This window comes from Haliaeetus leucocephalus, unplaced genomic scaffold, assembly GCF_000737465.1.
Source record: "Haliaeetus leucocephalus isolate CR32 unplaced genomic scaffold, Haliaeetus_leucocephalus-4.0 Scaffold210, whole genome shotgun sequence".
Lineage (NCBI taxonomy): Eukaryota > Metazoa > Chordata > Aves > Accipitriformes > Accipitridae > Haliaeetus > Haliaeetus leucocephalus.
In genome coordinates, this window is record NW_010972646.1 from 311,739 (window position 1) to 335,744 (window position 24,006).

Consider the following 24,006-nt stretch of genomic DNA (forward strand, 5'->3'; position numbering starts at 1 on the left):
TCTTCCCAAGGTGCCAATGAATCACTTCATTACAAAAGAGTTGTGAATTGGTGTTGGTAACTCTGAACAGTGTCTAGGTTTCCCCAATCTTTTATCATTCTGTTTTCCTGTGATTTCTGTCACTTTCAGGTAAATGGAAGATTTGGAGACTAACTTAATCCAAACACGCAAAGCATGTAGAATAGAGCAAATGGTAGCAAAATGGCTTCATCGCTCTCGGGATGGTGCATCCAGGTAAACATGTTTTTTGTGAAAGGAATATCTGTTCATCACCTTTGATTAGAGACAGCAGAAGCTTGTTTGCAACAAACAGAGGCAGTCACAGGTTGCAGATCTTACTCATTGTTTCAGTTGTTCTTAGGAAATTTGCATACAGTGGTCCCTAGAAAAAACTGTTTTTAAGCACCCCCCTTTGTTTCCAGGGACCAATGTTCCTCCTTTCACACATTCTGGTTTTGTGAGCCACATATGCAGAAATACAATACTGCTCAATGTGAAATGTGCTTTTCTTGAAGATGGGGTTGTACTTCTCTTTGTGTCTTGCTATTTGCCCATCTTTTTAGTGCAAGACTGGGTTGCATTTACAAGGGATCCTGGCCCACAGCTGTTTTACTTTCCTAAGGTCTGTGAATCAAAATTAAGCTGGATTGGATCCTGGCTGAAGCAGAGAGCTGTAAATTCTCTCACAGCCTTGCTTGATAAAGGTGTTGCTGTGACCTGTGGAGGTCAGGGCTTGCTGCGGGGCACACCTGGAGTTCTCTCCCCGTGTGACTGCTGGGCTGGGGTGGCTGAAAGAGTTGTGGTTACAACCAGCTGGTGCCACTGGTCTGATATCTTCAGCTTTCTGTGCAGCCTGGTGGATCCCTACTGCCTGCACAGTGCAGAGCCACCCATGGTTACCCAGGGAAGTGCTGACCTCTCTGTGTATTGGTGCAGTCCACTGAATGTGGAAGTGTGTGTATCTGTGTGATTCTATGCCCCTTTGATAAAGTATCTTCCGACTATATCTTAATCACCAGCTTCTTGTCTCACAGGGGCAGAGTGTCTGTGACAGACAGCACCAGTGATGGCAGTGGCCAGCCTGCCAGCCGTGTCAAACTTACTGTCACAGTATACAAAGATTTGGTCCTCCATCACTACGGCTTTGAGATTTGTCCAAACCTTCCTCTTACAATTGCATCTGTCACTGCAGGTAAGCACTGTTTCCTTCTCCCTACAATCACAGGTGTGAGAAGCCTGAACTGTCCCAGATGGCCTTAGTGATAAACTCCTGCCAGGTATTTATGAGTTCCTCAGGTACCTCTGGTTGGCACATGATCCTTGAATACAGAGGGCAAAAGCCTGTGTGCCTGTGGCGTGCAGAGTGCTTGAACTTCCACCTGATTCTGATGGCATGGAAGAAATCTAAGCCAATGGCAGCTTCACTGCTAATCCTTTGCCTGCATTCGGAGACAGCTGATCTTCAGGGATGCAAAGAGCTGCTTCAAAGCAAAGTTCTTTCTGGTATTTTATCTGAATTGCAAAGGAAGAACTTCATCTAATCTTAGAGTTCTTACTCTGCAGTGGCCCTGGTGATCTGTTGTTGAAAATGCTCTCTGGGCTTACAGCCCTGTAATGCAGAGAGGATCACTGCTAGTAGTTACATGCAGGCCAGGTGAAATTCTGCTTTAGTCAAGCAGATCAACTCTTCCAGTTATAAAAGGGGGGGATATAACTCTGTTTTTAAGGTGGCGTGGGGTTTTTGAATAAAAAACTGTGAACATGTTTTTATTTACCTTTTATTTTTTTGATGAGTACACAAACATGCCTGCTTTTTACCTGTTGGTGTGAGTGTGACAGCCAGAGAAAGACTATGCCCAAGCTGGGCAAGTAGGTATTGTGGAGAGGGTGCCTGGAGAGCTGGCCTGGGCTCTGCCTCTGGCCACCCATGTGGGCTGTGGCATCCCCCATCTGCCTGAGGGAACGGCCTGTCCAAGTGCTCTTGCTTGTGGGATGTTTGGCATAAAGGCACTGCAGTATGGTCTCTGTCTTTTTACAGTGCTTTTGAGTGAAATTTTCTCTATGCCCCTTCCCATGTGAAACGTGGCTAAATTAGCTGAGTCTTGGGGTCTAAGAAGTGGGGAAGGAGGTTTTCTGTGACCTAGCTTTTCTTTTTTCCTAATCAGAGAGAATCAACATTTTATTAAAACTGAGGCACAAAGAAACCTGTCCCCTTAATTCCTGTCCTTTGCTGTGGGAGCCCATGGCTGAAAGCCCCGTGTTTAATTTCAAATTATTGTCTTTGTTTTTGCCTTTCATGTATGCTACCTGACACCAGGGTCTCCCTTGAGGGACAGGCGGCAGGTGCTAGGTGGGTGCATGGGCAAACCTGTCTGGCAGAGAAATTCAGTAGTGTGCCTTGGCCAGCAGGCTGGCTATGGTGGAGCTGGGGGCTGCATGCACGCTCCTCCTTCTCAGACCAGAGGTCCACCTGCTTCTTAGCCCCTTGGATCCTGTGGCTGCTACTCTCCTGGGAAGCAAAGCTCAGAAACCATCTTCTTCCCTTGTTGGGGGTCCTCCCAGCAGACGGCGTGGTTAAGGAGACCTTCTCCGTGCTCTCCTGGGTTGCAGAGGGGACTCACCGTGCTGGGAATCCATCCCACGTCTCCCAAGGACAGCTGCAGCACCTTGCTCTGCATGCTGGGAGTGCCAAGCCCTGGCTTGTGCGCTGTATATTCTCAGCCGCTGGGATGTAACCCACTGGGTGCAGACCCCTCAGAGAGGGAATGCCGTGCCGTAGCAGCTAACCGGAGGCCTCTGCGGGCTTGCAGGCAGGTGAAGGGCAAGGCTAGCCCGCAGTCCTCCTGTGGTTTTGCGAGACCCTGTGAGCCCTTCTGCTGCACCCCAGGAAGGCGGTTGTTCGAGGACCGTGTGGTGGGCCGTGACGAGGGAGAAGACACGCACAGGAGTGATTTTTCTGTGGTGCAGGAGCAGCTTGTGGGGCAGGAGGATGGCCCGGGCGAGGCACGATGGACACAGGCAGTGGTAGCCCAGCTGGCATCGGCACCCCACATCCTTCGGCCCCTTTTTATTTTGCCATCCAGAGGCAGCTGCTGAGGCAAAGGGGGTGCTGGGTGGGAAGAACAGCTCGCAGTGAGTGTCAGGTCTGCCGTCGCGGTGCTGTCGTGACTAACAACGTGCCGGTTGCCCGCAGGGAGCACCGCTGAAGGGAAGCTGCAGCCGGGCGACCAGCTCCTGCTGATAAACTCCACAGCGGTGGACGACATGTCTGTCAGACGAGCAGCTGATATCATCAGGTGTGGTCCCGCATGGCCTGCGGGGATGAGAGGTGGCAGAGGGCTGAGAGGAGAGGCGCGGGGACTGGGGTCTCACCAAGGGTTGCAAAGGTGCATGGCTGCGTGGGGCTGGCCCCCCCCCCCCCAAACAGAGGAGGATGACCTTGCTGCGCTCAGTGGGGGCCTGCCCCACGGGGACGAGTCCGCCCCGCAGCTGAAGGGCACAGCAGCCCAGGAGAGCGGGGTTTCCCCGGCTTTCTTCTGCCGTCGGTGCTTGGTGGGCTGCGCCCTGCCTGGCTGAGACCCCTTCCCTCACAGGGGAGGTGGAGGGGCCGAAGGGCCGTTGCTGGTGCTGCCTGCTGCGACGCTGGGGAGGAAGGCGCAGGCGGCTGCTGACCCTGGCTGACTGCATGTCTCTGTTACAGGGAGGCCGGTGACGAGCTCCTCCTAACCGTCCTGCGCTGCACGTCGGTAAATGGCCTTTCTTCAGCACTCTTGGCTCTCCCAGCACCACTGCCCCAAGATGGCCGTGGCCGGCAGTGTGGCCCGCAAGGGAAAGTTGGGGCGGCTGGGCTGGCACGCAGGACGTGAGGGCCTGACTGAAGTGACGAGGGGAGCTGCGAGGGTCCTCTGCTTTCACGCGCGGCCTTTTGAGGAGATTTTTGGGGAGAATCGGTGGTAACTCCTCACAGCTGCCCTGGGTGCAGGGCCGGGGCAGCTTGCAGAGCCTGCCACGTGGAGAGGCTCGCTGGGTGGTTTGAGCCCATGGTCCCCAGAGCTGGAGGCTCCATCAGGAGCTGTGAGGGTCCATCGGGCTCCACAGGGGCCAGGAGGCCACGATGACTGGAATGCAGGCAGGTCTCCTCAGCCCGCCAAGAACAGCCTGGAGTGCTCCCCACGTGCTGGGGCTGTCTGGGCCATGGGGACCCCCCCGGACATGGTGCCAAGGCTGCAGGCCCAGCATCTGCCCTAGGTGCTCCTTGGAAGCTCTTAAGTTTTCCTTTCTGAGTGCTGGAAAAACGTATCCCTTTTTCTCCAGGCTCTGTCTGGTTAAGGGCTGGGACCTGGGTGTGGGTCATACTTTGGGAACAGAAGCGAAGTTTTAGTACGAAACTTTGGTGCTGATTGCCCATTCCTGTAGCATAAAATTCCCCAGAAGGCATGTACTGCCAGCATGATGTGTTTATCCACTTGGATTTCAGCGTGTGTAAAAGCTGAGCTGCAAAGCAAGGACAAAATTGGGTTTGTGTGCTTTTTGGCTTCTTGTGATGTATGAAAGTGGCCTGAGGGGGATTTCCCCACCACCCCCCACCCTGGAAAGCACTTTGGGAGTGTTTTTCATTTGTTGGGAGGTTTTTTTTAATTTTGATTTATTCTTAGAAACAAGAATGATGATTCCTTCAGAAGAGTTACTGGAGTTCTCAGGCTTAAGGTCATGAGGTTTCTTGGCCATTCAGTAAAGGTACATTAAAGAGAAAATCTCTTAAATATATTTTTCCTGCCCAAAGTTTCCCAGGTGTTGGTATTCAACATATGTGCACAAAGCCAAAGTAACCAGAAAGACTTTAAGCAAAGCCACTGAACAGTAGCTTCCTTCTTGTTAATCTGATCTCCCTTGCCTAGTACATTGGCTGTCAATCTTGCCAGTGCTTGATTGGGCTCTGGAGATCAAGTCAAAAATGAGAGTTAGTTATGCAAGACCTGAATGCCTGCCGAAAGGGGAAAAATGCAATGGCTTTTCAGAGAGAAAAGGATTTGGAAAACCCTTCACGGGATTTGGAACATCCTTCACAGGCCTTCATGCATCGTTGAGAAGTAAATGGGGCACGAACCCATTTTTGTTTTTTCCTTTGCAGGTCACTTTAAGGACACCTCCAAATACAGCCAAGGCTGATCTTGGGTTTGGGGTTGGCTCTTGCCCCACTCTGAAGGCAGCTGTGCTTAGAGCTGAGAGGTAACGCCTCCCATCGACGGATAACAGACCCTCTGCCGGGGCTGCTCTGGCCACACTAAAAGGGATGTGGGAGGCCTTGGCCCTCCTCAGGACAGTTGCGGGGCGTGATGCTCCATACAGCCCGGCAGACTCTGGGAGGGCTTGCTGCCTGGGCACAGACTCCAGCCTGCTTCCCTTCCTCCATCCTTGCCAAATGTCCTCGGGGCAAGATGGGATGTGGCAGGTTGGGAGGCACCTGTGCCTCTGGCAAGAGTGTAGGACTTGCTCTACCTCGAAGTTGTGTAGGAGGATAGAGGGATACTGCTCTGTTCTTCTTAGGGAATATCATGCTCTACAAGAGCAGGACATTTGGGCACGAGAACTCAGTGGTTCCTAGGCTCATGTGGTGTCTTGTGAGCTTGGTAGGACCCCGTCATGGTGAAGGCATGGTTATGCAATGAAGTCAAGTTGGCAGTTTTGCTAAACATTTGAAATATGAGAGTATGCTCTAGAAACCCCAGCTGAGCTGGGAAGTGCTGCATACACAGCTGTGTTCTTGTGATACACTGACAGGGGGGTTTGTCCATCACTGCAAGGCACTCTGCATGTGTTGGCTTATGGTACTGTGTAGGCCCACTACAAGCCAGCTGGTGGTAGATTAACAGTTGTTCTGCAGGATCCTGGCTTCATTGCAGGAGTTGGGGAGATGCCTAAGCAGAGTAACTGGTTAAAGTGCAGTGAAATTAGGAGTGTGTACAGCATGTGTTGGACGTGTGTCCACTTGTTGGACAGCTGGGTTTGGGTTGAGAAGGCAGCAACACCCCAGGTAAGTCAAAAAGGCCTGTAGCAAACCTGGAGGCTGAGAGAGTCCCAACAGCACTTGTTCCTGTAAGTGCGGGCAGCGTGGTGTGAGCAGCTTCAGCACGGGCTGTGATTTCACCCCTGCCTGTACTGTGGGCCTCTGCCTCTTGTATGCAACTGCAACAGGCTGAGGGGCCAACCGAGTCCTGTTATCTTTTCAGGGAGGGCCTAAGTCATCGTTTCTTACTGCAGAGAAGAGGGCAAGGCTAAAAACAAATCCTGTGAAAGTACGGTTCGCAGAGGAAGTGCTGGTGAATGGACACACACAGGTCAGTGGGGCATGGCTGCAGACAGGCACCGTGGGCACTGCATGCTGGGAAGAAATGAGTCTCTCCTGCAGACAGATGCTGGGCTGGGTTAGCATGGCTAGGACCTACAGAGTGGCTGCATCCTCACTGTCCTAGTCTGCCCTGGATATGCATCCAGGCATCTGGTCCCAACTTGTTTCCTAGGCTCACTGGTGATCGGGGGGGAAGCACTGGCATCTCCAGAGGGTTTTATCTTTGATTTACTGACTTAGACTAATGGAAAATACCTGCATGTACTACTTTTGTCCTTTTACCATCAGGTAAACTTTAAACCAGCATTACACAGCTGTGGGATGTAGTAGTCATCTCCTGAGGTGCTGATCTCTCCATAGTAAACCTAGACTTAAGTTTGGGCACAATACTAACCTAGCCCTAAAGATGATGGGTGAATCCTACTGTCCATGTCAGGGTTATTTGCTGCGAAAGCAGCTTGAGTATCTCTTCCTGGCCTTCAGCAGTGTTCCGGTAGCATTGTGGTCAGAGAGTTTGGTACTGGTGACTTAGCTGTTAAATTTGACGTAAGTTCTCTAGCTGATAGGGTGACAGCTTGTTGTGTTTCATATCCTTGCAGAGGGTTTCTACAGAGCATTCACAGCTGCCTCCATAATAGACAGTCTGTAAGCTGAGCCAATCTGTTCTTATGTGAAACAAGATCACAGTTTAATGGAGGAATGCTGCGAATTTATCACAGGGTTTCTAGCACTGATGACAAATGAGCTGGGTAGATATGGGTCTGCCAGAAAAGGACAAGCAGTGAGAACACTTGTAGCTTCCCTGAAGTGCGAACAGCTCTTAAATGTTTCCTTTTTCTTCCTGCGTAACTTACTAAGCTCAGTGTGGTTGGGATGGACTGAGGTCAGTTGGGAGTCTTTAACTCTGTTGAGTTTTCCTTTTTCCCTTTGGAATGAAAAATTTCAGTGGTCAAAATCCCCCCGACCTGTCTGCTACTCATTAGTGCTGTTCAGTTGTTGAGGTCTCACCAAATCTTGCTTCTTTGCACTTTGCAGTGGTGATAAACCAGCCACTAGGCCCTTTTCTTCTTCTCTTCTAGGCTGTCTCTTGTTTCCCATCTCTGGTGGTAGGGAGCTTTCCTGACCCAGCTCAGGCAGAGCCTTCCCTGTGGCAGGCATTTCCTCTTTCCTTCTGCACCAGGGCAGAGGTGCAGCCAGAGGTGCCATGGATGTCACCAGCCTATTAGACAAGCACAGTGCAAATGCTTTGGCACCTGTGCCTGACTCCAGGCTTATCAGCATTCCTTCTCCTTCTATGGCCTGCTCTCCAGAGCAGGAGAGGGTCAGGTGTGACTGCTGACACGTTTGCCAGTAAGTCTCTCTAGACCCAGGGATCCTTTCCTTCCTGCTGAGTTGTTGCCAGATGTGCTGGAGCTGCTAAAAGGCTCATCTCTGCTCTACTGAGGGCTGTGTTCACATCCCTCAGATCTTAATGACAGGTCTGCGTGGGATCCTGCCTGAGCATTATGGCAGCTGGGCCACCCTTCCTGACACAGAAGCCAGATACTGGACACCTCATGTGGTGGGGAGACACACAGGCCACAGAGCTCACAAGGCAGGGAATAGGGAAGAGGAGGATATGCTCTGGAAGTGGTCCCAGGCAGAGGTGACTGAGAGGCCTTGGGCAAGGCTGGTTGCGTGATACAGCCAGACTTGAAAATGCCAGCAGTCTCTGCTTTTTCTTATAGCTGGAGGTTCACACTAGTATCTGCTTGGGAGTTTCCATGGAGCTGTTTCAGCCAGAGGCTGGGCACTGGTGTTGCAGTGCATGAAGGTCTCAGATCCGTGCCATTCACTTACTGATTGCAAGGTAGGTTTTGAGAGGTCTGAAGGCGGACTCCTGGAGGGGATGCTGCACTCTGCACTTCGTACAAAGCCTCTATCAATATTCTGCCAAACTAGGTTAATCATACCTTTGCGAGTGCAGAGGAGGGACACAATTAATCTATAGTTTGCTATTCATTTAATGAGAACATAAAGGTAAGAGAAATTCATTTGGGTGTTGAGGTCCCACTGGTGTTAGCTTCCCTTATCACCAGTTGCATACGGACCCTGTTTTGAGCAGTAAAATATTAGCACAAAGGAAGAGCAAAAAAATTTGTTGCATATTTATGACTTCTTTCTGGAAAAGCACTATTCACCATAGAGAGTAGCTGCTCTGCTTGAGTGTTTTAGAGCTGCTCTTCTTTCATCGGATTGATGTATTAAGACAGCCAAAATGGGCATTACTCCCTGGAAAACTGCAAAGCCTCCTGTTTCAGTAAATGTACTACTCTTGTCATCTTAATGGAGCATTGCTAAATGATCTTTGTGGCAACTGGAAGGAACCCAGAGGCTGCCTTCTGCAGTTGAAACCTGAAACTCCAGTTTGGGAACATGAATTGTTAATAAGCCTCAATGCTATCCAGCCTCCATTTTCTGTTGTGAACTTCTTATGGGTTTCCATATAACTGAATGATATGCGAGAGACAGGTCCCTCGGGATCCTCAGGTCAGCATCAGTCTGTGTATTATTAGAAGCTGTGGGCCTGGCTGTAACATGGAGTAAATCAACCTTGCACCAGACAAAACAGGAGGGGTACAACTACTTAAGCCACAGCAGAAGCTTTCAGAATTAATTCATAGTGGTCTGTTAGAGCCTGCATAAAAGGAGAGAAATCTCATCTGGGTGTTCTGGCCAGCTCATTGGATCTGACTAGGAGAGTGGTGATACTTAACTTGTATATGACTTTCTATATATAGATTTAAAGTTCTGCTGTGTGCAGGCTGTACAAGGCCCCATTCATATGATAACCTGCGCCTGCAGGAGCTACCAGAGAAAAAGTGCAGTTGGTGTAAACCAACATTGCTTTTCTGAAATTGATGGAGGACCCAAAGCCTGTCAAAGATGTGATGTGTTTGTGCTACTTAGCACAAAGGAGTTAGAGCCTGGGCTCAGGAATAGTGGCAGTGTTCACTCTTTTTTCTCAGTGATGACTGTAGGCAGCTTGAACCCCACAAAACGGGGAGTGGAGGAACAAGGAACAAGATTCAGAAGTGTTTGTTCTGGTAGTACTTCCAGGGTATATGGGTATATTAAGAGGGACCAAGGTTCTGAGATTTATAAGGTGTTGCACAGCAAATGAAACAGGGGAGATCATCTTAGAAATGCCATTCTCAACCTTAAGACTGTCATGACAAGTAGATAAACTCTAGGATTGGAGGAACACGCTGGCCCAAGAATGTAAGAAAAAAATGCTGAATGGGAAGTCGAAGGGTGGAGGAGTAAACCTCAGCACTGAACAACAAGAAGAATAAGGCTGAAAAGAAGGAAGGTGCAAATGAGCTCTACTAAAGGAGTAAGGTGGAAAGCTGAAAGGTGCAGCTCGAGACAGCCCCAGAGGACAGAGGCCAAGTTCCCAAACCCTTCTCAGAGCACCCAATGGAGGTGCTTTTGCTATGAGAGTCATTGCCTTGTCTAATGCATTTGAGACGTATCTCATCAAACTCTGGTGACATCATCTCCTGTTTGGGAAGCCCCAGAGTCACAAATTTTAGGGGAATGCTCAATAAAAGTACCACTGCATGTTTAGCTGAATCCTACAGCCTTCCCATGGTGTGCAAGATCTATTCATGGTAGCATGGAAGGTTTGGGTAGCTCTTGAAGTCATCGCTGCTGCCAGTGGGAAAGTGTCGGTGTGGGGGTTAGTGCTGCCTGGTGCTTGGTAATGGGAAGGTGTCTTTTCCAGCAGACATCACTGCTTTTCTGGTAAAGAGCAGGGAGGATGACTCTCAGCTTTCAGTACCTGCCAGATCTTCCTGTGCCATGTGGGAACTGAACAGTGGGCATAACTGGGCCACATGCCACTCTTCCACTGGCTGGAGTTTATGGTAAAGGCATTTGTTATGCTCTCTTTCCCTTCTGTGCCAGAAGCATAATCAGGGAATAAAGCTTGGTGCCGCAGAAGAGGATTGCAGAAGCAGAGAAAAATTTTGATTTATATGAGGATGTGCTGTGTCAGGCAGAGCAGCCTACTGCCCAGAGGCTTAATGTCCAACGATTAGTGCTGTTGCTTTTGTTCTGCAGGGGAATTCTCTTCTTTGTATGCCCAACGTTCTCAAGGTGTACTTGGAAAATGGACAGACGAAGGCTTTCAGGTTTGAGATGAGCACTACTGTGAAGGTAACGATGCTTGTTTGTCTGTCTTCATTCCCACCACCTGAATTCAATCCAGTAGCAAACGTGCATGCAGTGGAACTTGCAACTTCTTGGTTGTTTTGGCCAGCTAGTGGGAACTGGATTGCCAACTGATGTTGAGCATGTGGATTTTCCATGCCCTTCCTGCAGAGGAGGTGTTGCTTTGGTTCATCTCTGTTTTCTTCTCAGCAGCTGGTTTTCACAGAACTTGTGGAAACTTGGTGATGAGGCCACTACAGCTTCATTAAGTGTGATTGAAGTAGGGCAAGAGGGCAGGTTGGTGGGGGACTGGCAGATCAGCAGCTGTCTGCACAAACGTTGCTTTCCTTGGAAACCATGTGGCAGAATACAGAGGAGGTTGTTTAATGTAGCAGTGACAACGTGCATCCCTGAGAGGGAGAACAAGACTTCCTGGCTTGGGACCTGGACAGCGGAGTCCAGGTTTGGATATCACGTGAACTCAGCAAGTGCAATTGTGCCAGTTGTTACTTAAAGTGCCTATCCATGTTCCAGCCTCATTTCTGCACTGGTGAAAACGTTTCCCTGTGGAGACATGAAAACTGATTAACCCCTTGAGATGGAAAAGCAGTAGAACCTCCCTAGGATCACTTGTGCTTGGAGGCATTATAGACAAGTTGCCATCATTCTCATCATACAAGGTGCTGCTCTCCAGAGCCATTAATCTAGCACTTCCCATAATTGCCATGTTTAGACGTAGGCTTACAACTTTTAAGTTTTTCTAGCCTTATCTTTAGAGCTGCTCAGTATTTATGTTGGAGTTAATAAGATTTGCCTGTGCACAGTGATTGGAGGCCATAATTTCTTTAAAGGATATATGAAGTCCTACAGCAGTGCAGTTACTGTGGAAAAGATGCATGACAGACAGATATTCTGGAGTTATCAGGCTGAAAAAATATTAAGGCGAAAAGCAAGGAGATTTTATTTATAATGCACTGAAAATGTTCCTGAAAAAGGAGTTTATTGTCTAGTTCATCCAAACTTCACAAAACTGTTGTGGTCTCTCATGCAAGTAAGTCTCTGCAAGTCTTGTGACTTGCAGATCAGGGAAAAAGAAAATGATGAAATAAAGCAAGGAGGTAGTAAGGAAAGGGGAGATGAATTGTAAAGAGAGATTTGAATGCCCACCTGCAAGCGATTAACTTCTAAAAGATGGATTAGCTAGCTCTTCATGTTTGACTTGAGTTGCTCACCTCTGACCTGGAACAAATTTTTCCCTGCTGGAGTTGAGTGCAACCCTTAACCAGCATCCTCACAGAAACACTCAAATGGGTAAAAAGCCTCCTAAGTTAGCTGTTTTCAAAAGCTCCTGTTGTTTGAGAGATCCTTGCTTAAAACTGAGATGAGTCAAACATTTATGCTTACTTCAAGAGGGTTGAGTGAGTCAAAGGAGTTGTCTTTCCATTTGTACTGTCAAGGCTTTTTTTTTCTGTTTGCCAAAAATAAACCTAGCTATTTCCATGACACTTAGTATTCCAACAGAATTCTCCATACAACTGAAACATCAGTTTCAGTCAAATTTGGTAAGATTTTCACAGTTATGCTCTCAAATTCTTGTTTATTGGTGGGGAGAAATGTTTTTCACCAGTTCTTTCTAGTTTCTTCAAAAAGTGTCATAGAGTTCTAGAAAGCTAGAATGGGTAACAGCAAACATTTGGATCAAGGGTGACAGAAAGTGTTCCAACACCACCAAACTAAAAACTGTAAAGCCAAAACTTTCAGCATGAAGCAGCCCAGGACATGCAACTCTAGGAAATGGATTTGATGCCTATTAAACCTTGAAGTTTGCATCTTACTGCACTCTTACCACAGTGAGCTGCAGTTTCCCTACCTTGTCCTCCTGATCTACTGAAATGTGTTGTCCTCCCTTTATCTATGCTTCCCCTGCAGTTCCCTTGGCTCCCTTCCGTACCAGCTGGCTGGCATCAGTGGACATGGGTGGCTCTGACCACCGTCCTGGTGACTGCCTGGCTGGCATATTCTTTTATTGCTCAGATGTCCAGCTGGGACAGCACAGCAGCTAACTGCCGAGCTTGCGCTTGGTGTCCCAAAGAGGTTGCCATCTCCTGTACCTCCACTTCTGATGAACTTGCAGGTTTTCTCTGTGGTCTGTCTAGGTCAATGTGTTCAGAAGCTGTCACTGAAGAGGGAAAGGCAGTGCATCATATAGGCACTGGTTTCCTGTGAAACAGCAGTAAAAAGTTCATTCTGTGTTGCAGCACCAAGCATGTTCTTGGCTGCAGAGAATTTTGTGTCTGGCCACTGCCCTTTCAGTGCTGTCCCACACAGCTGCCAGCGGCAGGCTAGAATCATCCACATTCATGCGGTGTGCTAGCAGTGCTCAGCAACTGTGTCTAAATTCTGTTTGACCATCTATGTGCCTTCCCTTCCCAGGACATTGTTCTCACCTTGAAGGAGAAGCTCTCCATCCGGAGCATCGCATACTTTGCCCTTGCTCTAGAGGAGCAGTACAACGTGGCAAAGATCCACTTGCTGCATGAGGAGGAGCTCATTGAGCAGGTGAGAAGAGCCCCTCACGTGCCCCTGCAGATGTGCTGGGGTGGGGCACCAGCACCAATGAATTGTGGCCAGGGAGGTGCAGGGAGAGCTTAGCTCTGCAGGTGTCACAACAGCGAGTGAGCTGCGCCCCATCTTCAGAGATGCTGTCCTTTTCTCTCTGCCTGTCACATGTGTTACCACTGCATTAATCAGAGCCCCTGGAGAAGTGGTGCTTTCAGAAGTGTCTCGCTCCATTTAGAGAGCCCACAGAGCAATACCCATGGGCTGTTATTGCTTGAACTGTGTATAGCAGTCGCACCTGAGCATGCTTTTTGCCAGCTGATATCTACAGATGACTATTTGAGACCATCTTAAAATAGCTGCATACCCAGATATTTACAGTTCCCTAGGTAGTCAGAGAGGTGCCACTTAACCCAGCCAGGTGCCACTTTGATTAAATTCTGAATCAAAAGTTGTGTCCTGCAAACATGAGGTTAGCTCTGTTAGTAATTCTCGATTAATCTAATTTGTGAGAATGTGCCTACTTGGGAGTCTTATCTCCATGCTGTTGACTTGTTGGTGATCCACTGTGATGCAGAGAGGTTCGGTAGCTAACACCGTCCAACCACTGACCACATGTGCCTGAGAATTTCTGCTTTGTTTTACTTGGTAAGCTTGTATGGCATTCACCCAGAATAAAATATGCTAATGTACAACCCAGGGGTCTTAACATTGTACTGACATTATGATGATGATCCAGGTGTCTGTTTAGGGCTGCTGTATCTTATGACTGAACTTAAAAGCAGAGAAGCTTGCCCCTTCCTCTGCCTTGAAGCCTCTGTCCTGGTAATACTGCAAGTATATGAGATCAACAGATATTTATCAAAGTTTTGCTGTCAAAGGACTTTTCCTTCTCCCTGTGGTAGCTTGAAAACCAGAAGAAGAATCAAAGATAAAATTACAAATGCTAGCAATGTCTCCTTGTATTTGCTAAGGACAATGGTTAATCTGCAGCGATCCCACTTGGCAGTAGCTTTAGATGATTTCTGTGAGTTCGTACAAGCCAGAGGCCTACTATGCATTCATGAAGGGGGGGACTACAGCAGTAGTTGTGGCATGATCTGTTTGTCTGTTGCAGGTGGTCCAAAAAAGAGAATCTCACGACTACCGGTGCCTCTTCAGAGTTTGCTTTGTCCCAAAGGATCCCTTAGACCTCCTGCAGGAAGACCCAATAGCCTTCGAATATCTCTACCTGCAGGTGAAATTGAGGCATTCCATGCTTCAGGATCTCTTCTCACCCAATTCTCATTTCTGCTTTAAACCAAAGCATACTTCAGGCCAGTTCAATCACATGAACGCGAAATGCAGAGCAATTAAGAACAGAGTATTTGGATTCATTTTGCCTTAAATTCTTAAATCAACTTATATGCTTGGCTTTTTACCAGAATGAGATTGAAATGAGCTGGGTGACTCCCTTTATTTGACACACAGTAGTCATATCAGAGGTCTTATCCTGATGACTTCTTGACCTCCCATCATCATGCTAACTCAGTTCTGTTTGTTCCAGAGCTGCAGTGATGTGCTTCAGGAAAGATTTGCTGTGGAAATGAAATGCAGTGTGGCATTACGCCTGGCTGCTCTGCACATACAGGAGAGGATCTATGCTTGTGCTCAGCCACAGAAAGTATCCTTGAAATACATTGAGTAAGTTCACAGATTTCTGTGTTATGTTGTGACTAAGCCTGGCACAATAAGGAGCCAACTAAAAGTGGCATCAGCTCTATGTTTGCCCAGTCTTTAGGTCTGGATAGAAGACTGTCTCTGAATCAAAGAGACTGCAGTCTCCTAGTTGTGCCAGTCATTGTAGGGCAAGGTGGCTTCACAAGCCTCCATGTCTTTAACTTGCTGAGCTGCCTGAATGATATGGACAGTATAACATCTGGGCACATCCCTAAGCAGAGGGAGGTTCTGATCTGTAGCTAGAGCAGGGACATGAAATTGCAAATCTCTCACATAGTTATGGTTACCCAGGCCGCTCCTGCCAGTATACTAAGATTTGCATGTAGTAGTTGAGAGTACTTTGCACAGCCAGCACTTTACATCTCTTAATCCACCACAACTATATCAGAAATATCTAATTTCAGTATAAGTGATAGGTCCTGTGAAGTAATGGGATATGCAAAAAAAATCCTGAAAAATGCTTTTGCAAGCAGCAGGTGTGTTGTGGTGTATGTCAGTGCACCTCCCCTAAAGAACAACCCTGCTTTAAGAACTTGTGATGAGTCAATCATTAAATAACAGATATTTGTGTGGTAACTGCACCACTCATGCTCTGCCAGCCCATGCATGCACCACTGGTTCCTTGTGTACAGCCAGGCATACCCAACTCTGTGCAGTTAGTGGAGAGTTAGAAGCAACTACAGGCAACTGCAGCATTCTTAATTCCTGGATATTTAATGCTTGGGCTGAATAAACTCTTCAGCAGAACAGATGGCCCACATTTTTGGGCCTAGGGAACTGGAGATGCTAAAAAGTAGTAATCTTGTAACCAAAGTAAAGTGAATTTAAAGACAGAATCTTCATCCTCTGGGTGGCAAGGACAGATTGGGACCATTATGCTGACTAAGCTTGTAGATTGTCTCCTGTATAACCATGTAAAAACATGTATTCTGCATGGAAGTGTGTGTTCGTCCAAACCTATCTCCTGACCCAGTAGCAGATGCAAACAGAAGTGAATTTGAGTGAGGCAGTCATGTTGCATGAGCCATCTGGACATGTTACAGCACCCTGTAACACCAGCACCTGAACTGGCACGGTGCCTTTGCCCTTCTCTGCCTCTGGCCAGCTGCCCTTCTGTGCATTCCTGCGTTGCTGGCGGACAGCACAGCTGGGACCCCCTTTGATCCCTTCCCATCTTTCTGGCAGGAAGGACTGGGGAATCGAAAACTTCATCTCACCAACTTTGCTTCGAAACATGAGAGGGAAGGATATCAAGAAAGCTATCAGCTACCACATGAAGCGGAACCAGGTGCTACTGGACCCTCGGCAGAAGGTAGTATGCGTCCCCTGGGTTCAAGGTGCCTCCCAGGATGGCAGCAGCATCTCTCAGGGCCAAAGAGGCAATGTCTTTCCTCCATGGGTCTCCTCTCTATGGGACCACTTGGGGCTTTTCTCCTATCTTTTCCTCTTGTAACTTCCTGTGCTGTGCATGCACTCCAATTTCTCTGCATAGTGTGTTCTGTTGCGGTTTGTTTGTGGGGTTGCCAGATGGCAAATGTGGTAGTGTGGGATGGTCCTGTACAGATCTATTGCCTATCCAGAGCAAGCTAGATGTGTTGGTCAAATACTAAGTCCTGTGTGAAAAGAACATCTTCTGGCCTACAGGCTACCTGGCAAACCTTATTCATGTCATGTTTCTAAACGGTATTTCTTCTCTTGCAAAACGAAGCATATGCTCGCAGCAGTCCAAGTGCGCCTGAGCTACTTGCAAATACTGGGAGACCTGAAGATGTACAATGGGAAGATCTTTAATGCCACCCTGATGGTACGAGTTCTGTTTACTTATGTAATTTGGTTTTGACATACTGTCTTATTGCCTTGCTTTATGCATCTCTTATGGCAGTGTACTTGGACAATAACTGCAAAGATAGGGCACAAGAAGCTTTTTTAACCCTTTTTCTTTACCAGTGGGTAGATCATGTCTTAACCAAAGCAAACCTTATCTAAAGCAGAAATGTTTAAATATTTTTCTGAACTGACTGTTGATGTGAGACTAGCAACCTCTTACTGAGTCTCCTTCCCTGTCTTTGCTTTGATGCTCATAGAAAATGTAGCATTAGCTCTGGTGATGCCGTTTCAGCCAGCTCCGGTCACACCAATTTTCCCTGTTCTGGGACATCATGATAAATATGGGTAAGGCACTCTGCTGGGGTAACTCAGCATAGTTCCATTGAAGTGAATAACATATCAGCCTACACATTATAATAATTATGCATATTTTTTCCAATTGAAAGTTGTGGCTCTTGCTCTTCAGATGAGCTCTGTCTACATTTTGTATGTCATAAAGTACTTAAGAGATCTGGGGAGGTTTCAAAAACTCTTGAAAAGATACTGGCCACGCTTAAACCTTACTGTGAAAGAGAACACTGCTCTTTTCACAAGAGGTTTCTTGGGCTTTTTTTTTCTCTGTTCCCACTTGGATCTGTACTGAACTGTGGACCACAAGCTGTTTTGTGCAGAGAGCTGAGCAGTGCAAGTAAGCCTGTACCAGAGGAGGACCTTACTGATGGGTTGCAGTAATGCCTAGGTTTATAGTTGTGTGCAAATTGAAGTGTTTCTGCCAAATTATGTGGGCATTAATTAATTTTTTTAAGTGTCTGATCCTAACAAAGTGTTGATATTTCTTCCAAAACCAAAAATGCCTTCCTGAAGTTTCTAGCTAGATCCAGTAGGTCTCACTAGGTCCATCTGGTGCAGCCTGCCAGGTGACACTTCTGATAGCAACCTGCTGCTGACCACCTCTTTGGATCTGCTAGATGGCTGGTGCATCTCTGGGGCCACCTGCCTTGAGGGCACAGGGGAACTGGCGGTCCCCAAGCCAGAGAAGAGAATGGCCAGGAGCAGGTGACCTGACAACCTGTAAGTAACGAGGGGCTCCCTTTGCAGCTGGTTGCAGCCCAGCTGTAAAGAGAGTCCAGTGTTAAAAGATACCACATAAGATCGGGTGGCTGAAGAGTCCCTGCCCAGCACAGGTAAATGGGTTCCTGCTCAGATTTTGGCTACAGATTTAACCTCTCCCCCTACAGCTACAGGACAGAGAATCGTACGTTGCCTTGCTGGTGGGTGCCAAGTACGGGGTGAGCCAGATTATCAATAATAAGCTCAACATCATAACAAGTCTGGCAGAGTTTGCAAACATCAGCAGGGTGGAGCTTACGGAGGAGTCTGAAAAAGTGAGCATGGTGAAAATCTACCTGCAGGATCTGAAGGTAAGCGATGCTTTCCTGATGGCCAGCTTGTGGCTGTGTCGGGGCCACAGAACAAGGTGGGGAGTCATTCACACCATCTATTCTTCTCAAAATCTGACATTTAGCTGGTGGTCATCAGTGCAAAAGGCTTAGAACAGAGTGAGAAGGGAAAGCTTGTAGGAAGAATACAAAATGACTGAAGAAAAGTGATTCTTCCTGTGGTCCTCCGTCAGTGAGACATATCAAATAAACAAAAAGCGAGAAAAACAATTTCTCTTGTTTCTCTGTGCCTCATGCAAAAACAGAGTGCTCTGCAATGATGGCAGTATGGGAGAGAGGGAGTGTCTTTTCCGTTTACAGCATGTTCCTGCAGATTGTGGTATAAACAATATTTGTTTATTCTAACATTTTTTACTGTTTTCTCCCCCCTGCCTCCCCACCCACCCCCCCAAAAAAAAGCTGCTGACTCTGCTGCTGGAATCAAACAGTGCAAAAGATCTTGTCTGCCTCATCATTGGCTATTACAGACTGTTCGTGGATGCAAATGTCTCCATATTTACCTGGGGAGAGAAAAACCAGCAACTGCACCGTGTCTCAGCTGAAGAAGGTTTAAAAAAACCCAGCCATTTTTTTGCCAAGGGGTGGGGAGAAAGTGGGTGGATCCTCCAGCATTAGAGGTGTTATTCCATCCTGGGAATAGCATCACGCTAGAACAGTAGCCCAGGGGTGTGCAGTGGCCAATTATTAAAACTGTTGGCCTTGGTGCAGGCAGTGCCAGGTTTCCATCAACCCCAGGCATGTCGGGCAGGGGAAGAGCAGCAGTAATTGTCAGCTTTTCCCAAGAAGTGAAGGCTGAGGGCCTGTCGGCAAAATGGCAAACCTGTCACTGAGCACTTGTGCTCTTTTACCAACTTCCTGAACAACTTCCCCTCTACTGGCATCCGTCAGCGAGGAGAGAGAGGATCTGTTTGCCATGCTGTCCTCTCCCTTGTCAGGGTAACTCCAGCCTCATAGGGGTTGCAGTCCGAGGCTTTCGGCAACGAAAGCTGTTCTGCAGCTCCCTTGGGTACTGCCCTGCAGTAAAACTAGGCAAAGCAGGCAGGAGGGACCAAGCCTCTGCTGACAGGTTATGGCCCTGCAGGTCAGATTGCATCTTCACCTTGTTTGCTGATGAGCAAGTGAGGGCAGAGCTCTCTGGGATTTTTGAGTCCCTGCTGTGCAGACAAGTTCATAACTTGTCTGGCTGTTCTTCCTTGCCACCGCAAAGGACAGGCTGATGGATATGTTTAAATCCCAGGGTACGAATCTCGAACCTGCAGTGACTCTGAAGACTCCTGGGAGCTGGATTCCTCCTCAGAGCATTGCTTGGACACTCCTATAGCATACAGCAGTGCCCATCCTGAGTGCAACGAGGAGCTCAGAGAGCTCCACAGCCTGGAGAAGGACAGAACAAAGCCCCAAGCTGGAGGGAGTGACCAATGCGATGGGGGTGGCAATGCAACAGACAGCACATCTGAGGCTTCAGATTCAGCCAACACTGAGAGTCGAGGATTTAAGACAAGTGGCTCCAGTGACTCTATGGATGCACTAGAGGAAGATGAGTTGGAAGCTTGCTCTTCCTCCAGGCCAGAGTTCTTCCACTTCTACACACCAACAGTGCAGGAGATGAACAACTCAGACAAGAGCTTCTTCCCCATTAGTGCTGCAGGAGGCTCCAGCAGGGCAGAAAACAGAGACTACTTCTGTTTCTTGCAGGTACCACATGTAGAGGAGCCTGGGTGTGAAGACAGCCCCTCTGAGCAGAGAGGGGAGGATGTTGGTGCGCCCATGCTGGAGACCAAGCTGTCTGAGAGAAACACCATGGGCTATTACAGCCTGTGCTACAGCACATCCCCCAGAGGCAGCGTGGAGAGGAGCAACATCAGTCACAGCCCTCCCAGAAGTCCTTGGAAAGATGGGTCTGCCCAGGAAAAGGCACCATGTGGAACAGAGCAGACGGCAGAGGGGAGTGACCTCATTTTGGAGCCGCCCCCGGGCTTTGGTGACACCAGCTCTGAGGAGGAGTTCTATGATGCTGCAGACAGGCTCAGCCCTCCGGATGCCCTGGCAGGTAAAGCCTCACCCACTCACTGCAGGTCACCTTCCCTCCACCCTCTGGGCTAGGGTGTTGCTTGTTTCCTGTGTCAGTCTTCCTGGAGGGATCATCTTTCACCTCTTCATAGTTTTCCTAAGATTTTTGAAGGACCTTTGAACACCCATTCTTCATAAGCCACTCTTCAGCAGAAATACAGTGGATGTGCACACGTGGGTCAGAGCTGCAACTTTGCAGGGAGATTTGTCATCACATCCAAGCACTGGATTCCAGAAAAAGTCAGTCTTCAAATGAGTTTGGAATTCTGGAAAGTTCCCAGGTTTCTGCGGGAATTCCAGAATACTATTGTATGGCTCTGCCTGATCCTAAAGCCAACATGCTGCATGAGGAAGTTCTGTGCATCCTTCTGTGTAGGCTGAATCTCCAGTGATGAAAAAAGTGATGAGTCCCAGAAACAGAATACAGGAAAGATGTGTGTCCTTGCACTGACAGGGAGCTTTACGGCAAATATTCCCACTCTCAGGCAGTACCTTCACTCTGCTATCTTCCCTCAAGCTGAGGAAAGCTCAAAGCTGTAAAACATTATTGTTCCATACACCCTAAGATGAAAAGTAATTTTTGGGTCAGGGGCATGTCACATAACTGAGTCAAGGAGTCCTGTGGCTGAGCAGCTCCCTGGTAGTTGTGTTTTCTCAGAAAGGAGAGGATTCTTGTTTCTGAAATGATCAGCTCTTTCCACATTAACTGAACTTCTTAAGAATATGTTTTGTGTAGTTAGAACAATTTTGGCTTTTGCATTCATGCATGGTAACAACACCATGTTCAGGCACAAAATTGTAATCTCTGGAAATTTTTATCATCTAAATATCCAGGCTAGGAATCTCTGATAATGTTTCTATTCAACATTAATAACTTTACAGCTCTAGGCAGTGCTCTCTGTAGCTGCTGCTAATTCCACCAAATTTAACTTGAGAATTATAGCTGCTGTGCCTGCAGTCAGATCAACTGACTCCAGTAAACAAGGTGAGAGACTATCCAGTGCCCTTCATCACTAATCGTGGACTTCAGTCTTTGTAGCCACAGGCCCAGACTCTTTATTTTTCTTGACATAGCTGATTCCAAGTAGGTGCTTGATCATAACATAAGAGACAATTTCCTTTGGTACTTGGGAGCCAGGCTGTGCTGCCAAACATTTATGTCTGCAGTTGTAGGACCTGTATTAAGAGCTTTTTGGCCCACTGTGTAGATGTGTGGATATTCTGCTGTCTGGCGCTATTTCTTGACTTGCATGTTTTTTTCTTGCCAGCAGGCTACAGTATGACGTCCTGGGAGGGTACAGACAACTCCTCCTCCTGCATCCTAAATAAACCAAGGTGTTACAGCTTGGGGGAAAACCTGATGACAAGGCAGACAGCAAGGGAGAAACACAGAAAGGAGAAGGAGCTGACATACGCTAAGAGCCTGAGGAAGAGGAGATCTTTCCTGAAAACCGATTACACCTCGCAGGTCACTTTCCCCTTGGCTCTGCCAGGCTCTCTGCAGAGTTGCTGCTCTTGGCCACCACCAGCCCCACTCCTTGCTCAGCCCCCCACTCCACCCTCCTCAGAGGACATCAAGAAGGATGCAGAGCTGGGATTTCCTGCTACCACCCAGGCCCAGAGAGACACTGCTAGCACAAACCCACCCTCAGACCTGATGGAAATGGAGCCTGACACCATGGAAACAAAATCAGTGACTGACTCAGTGGTTTCTTCCATTTCAGCTGTTCGCCTGCAGGGTGACCAGCACAGGGAGGAAAGTGCAGGCATTGACATACATGTGGACGGTGGCCTCCAACCTGCACATGCTGTACATCCACCTTTTCTGTTCCTGGAGGAAGCAGTGCCCCTTCCTGGGGCACAAAGCAGAGCTGCCCAGGAAAGTTCCTCCATGAAGACAAATACTGGGTGGCTGAGTGAGGAGAGCTGTGTGGCCACTGAAGGCTGGCTGGCCCGAGTGGCACTGGAGGAGGTGGGTGAAGTGATGGCCCAGCACAAGGCTGGTGATGTATCCCCATTCCTGGGCCAAGAGGTGACCTGCCCTGCTAACGAACACACACTGCTGCCATCAGAACATGGCCCCTGTATGGCCTCTCCCCGTGAGGTGGCCCAGGACCAGGAACTCCTCCCCACAGCTGGGAGGCAAGCGCTGTGTGAGGAACCTCTGCCAGCTCCCTGTGAAGAAAGAAAAGCTAATTGTGACAACTGTGCTGAAAACAGCAGTGACAATGCCTTGTCACAAGCAAAAAGCAGACCAGTGATAAACAAGGAGGCCTTACAGAAAGTGCACAATAAAAATCACCTGGGTTTTCCAGATGCAACTCAGCTCTTAACAGACTGCAGCAGCACTTCAGGGGTTGTGACTCGCCTCTCCTGGCTCTCATTTGGAGTGAGGACAGACCTCACATCACCCAGCCCATCTCAGGAAAGGGCAGATATCCCACTAGAGCTTTTGGCCTCTCAGAATACCAGTGGGTGCCTGGGGGCTGATGCTCTCAGAAGGGAGATGCAAACATCCCCAGCTGGACCACCCTTTGAGAAAGAGTTGGTAAGCAGCCAGTGGCTGGATGAAGAAAAGGCCAGAAAAGATACAGGAAATGTGGCTCTCAGACAGCCACGGCCTGTTCAGACTCCTCTTCCCAGAGAGCAGGCTGCTGACATGGGGAAAGACTCTCCTCTGACTCTAGGGCTTTCCGTCTCCTCATGCCCAATTCCCTTGGGCTCGTTGGGGAAAACTGCAGGAGACCATGGGGCTTCAAAACACTCCTTCCTCTGCTTTAACCACAAGAAGGATGGGCAGACCCCTTCTGACCCCATCATGACCAGGTCCTTGGGTTTTTCCACAATGAAGAACACATCTGTGCCACAGCTTAGGACGGACAAGTGCAGCTGTCAGCTGTCCTATATCAGCTGCTTCCACAGGCCTGATGACAAGGGGGAACGTGAAACCACCATCCCCATTTGCAACACATTTCTGGGGCCCCTCACCACCCCACCATCCAGCAGCTGCAGTCTTCCTGGGACTCCTGTGAGCAGTTACCCAGTCTCCATTGCTAGGGATGTGGCATGGTGGGACCCTCATGTCCAAGCCCTCAGCCAGCTGAAGGACCAAGCATGGATGAGCCCTGCAGATTTTTCCCGCTTCCTAGCCTACACCACAGAGCTTCAGGAGGTTGTGGGGAAGCTCTCTGGGAACAAAGCAACCCACCTGCAAGATCAATGTGCAGAGCAGGGTGCTGAGAGCAAGGGTGCCCTTGGCTTAGCCTCCCGGGACCTGCTCTCCAGTTGCCAGGAGCTCCTGAGAACAGAACAGCCCCTCAAAGAGCTGCAGGCTGCGCTGAGGGTGACATTTGACCACCTCGTTCAGCTGGCAGTGGCCTGCTTCCAGGTGACACACTGCCAGCTCTGCAGGCAGAGGCAGCAGGAGCTCGGGGCTGCGCTCATGGACGTGGTGGGCACCTACCACCAGCTTGTGCAGGCTGTACACCAGCAGCTTCGCCGGCAAGGCTGCCCAGATCTGGGTACCAAGCTCCTCGCCCGCCAACACACAGCCCTTACAGCTGCCATGTTTTGTCTCCTGCAGCAGGTCAGGGTACCCCCGTTGGTGTGACGGGGCTGTTTGATGGCACACGAGTGCACTGGGTGGGGAAGAGCCCAGCTATGTTCCCTGTGTCCACTACCAGGCTCTCCCCCACAGGATGTTTAGCCCCACAGCTCTAGAATGGTCGTGGAAGGATGTGGCCACGTCCGTTGGCTTAGTTCCACCAAGAGCTGCCCTGTCCGGGGAATGGTCATGAGGCAGGGCATACTGCCCTCCAAGCCTAGCTT

General features: G+C 48.7%; 1 protein-coding gene across 1 annotated transcript; it reads left to right on the forward strand.

Annotated features, from left to right (window-relative positions):
• Positions 1 to 133: 133 nt before the first annotated feature.
• Positions 134 to 23,788, forward strand: FRMPD1 (FERM and PDZ domain containing 1). Its single transcript, XM_010566454.1, has 15 exons — positions 134 to 234; positions 1,035 to 1,192; positions 3,194 to 3,296; positions 3,701 to 3,746; positions 6,231 to 6,338; positions 10,454 to 10,549; positions 12,977 to 13,102; positions 14,220 to 14,339; positions 14,649 to 14,785; positions 16,007 to 16,133; positions 16,530 to 16,625; positions 17,887 to 18,069; positions 18,508 to 18,655; positions 19,346 to 20,158; positions 21,447 to 23,788. The coding sequence occupies exons 1-15, from the start codon at positions 134 to 136 to the stop codon at positions 23,786 to 23,788; spliced, it is 4,704 nt and encodes a 1,567-aa protein (XP_010564756.1).
• The last annotated feature ends 218 nt before the right edge of the window (positions 23,789 to 24,006 follow it).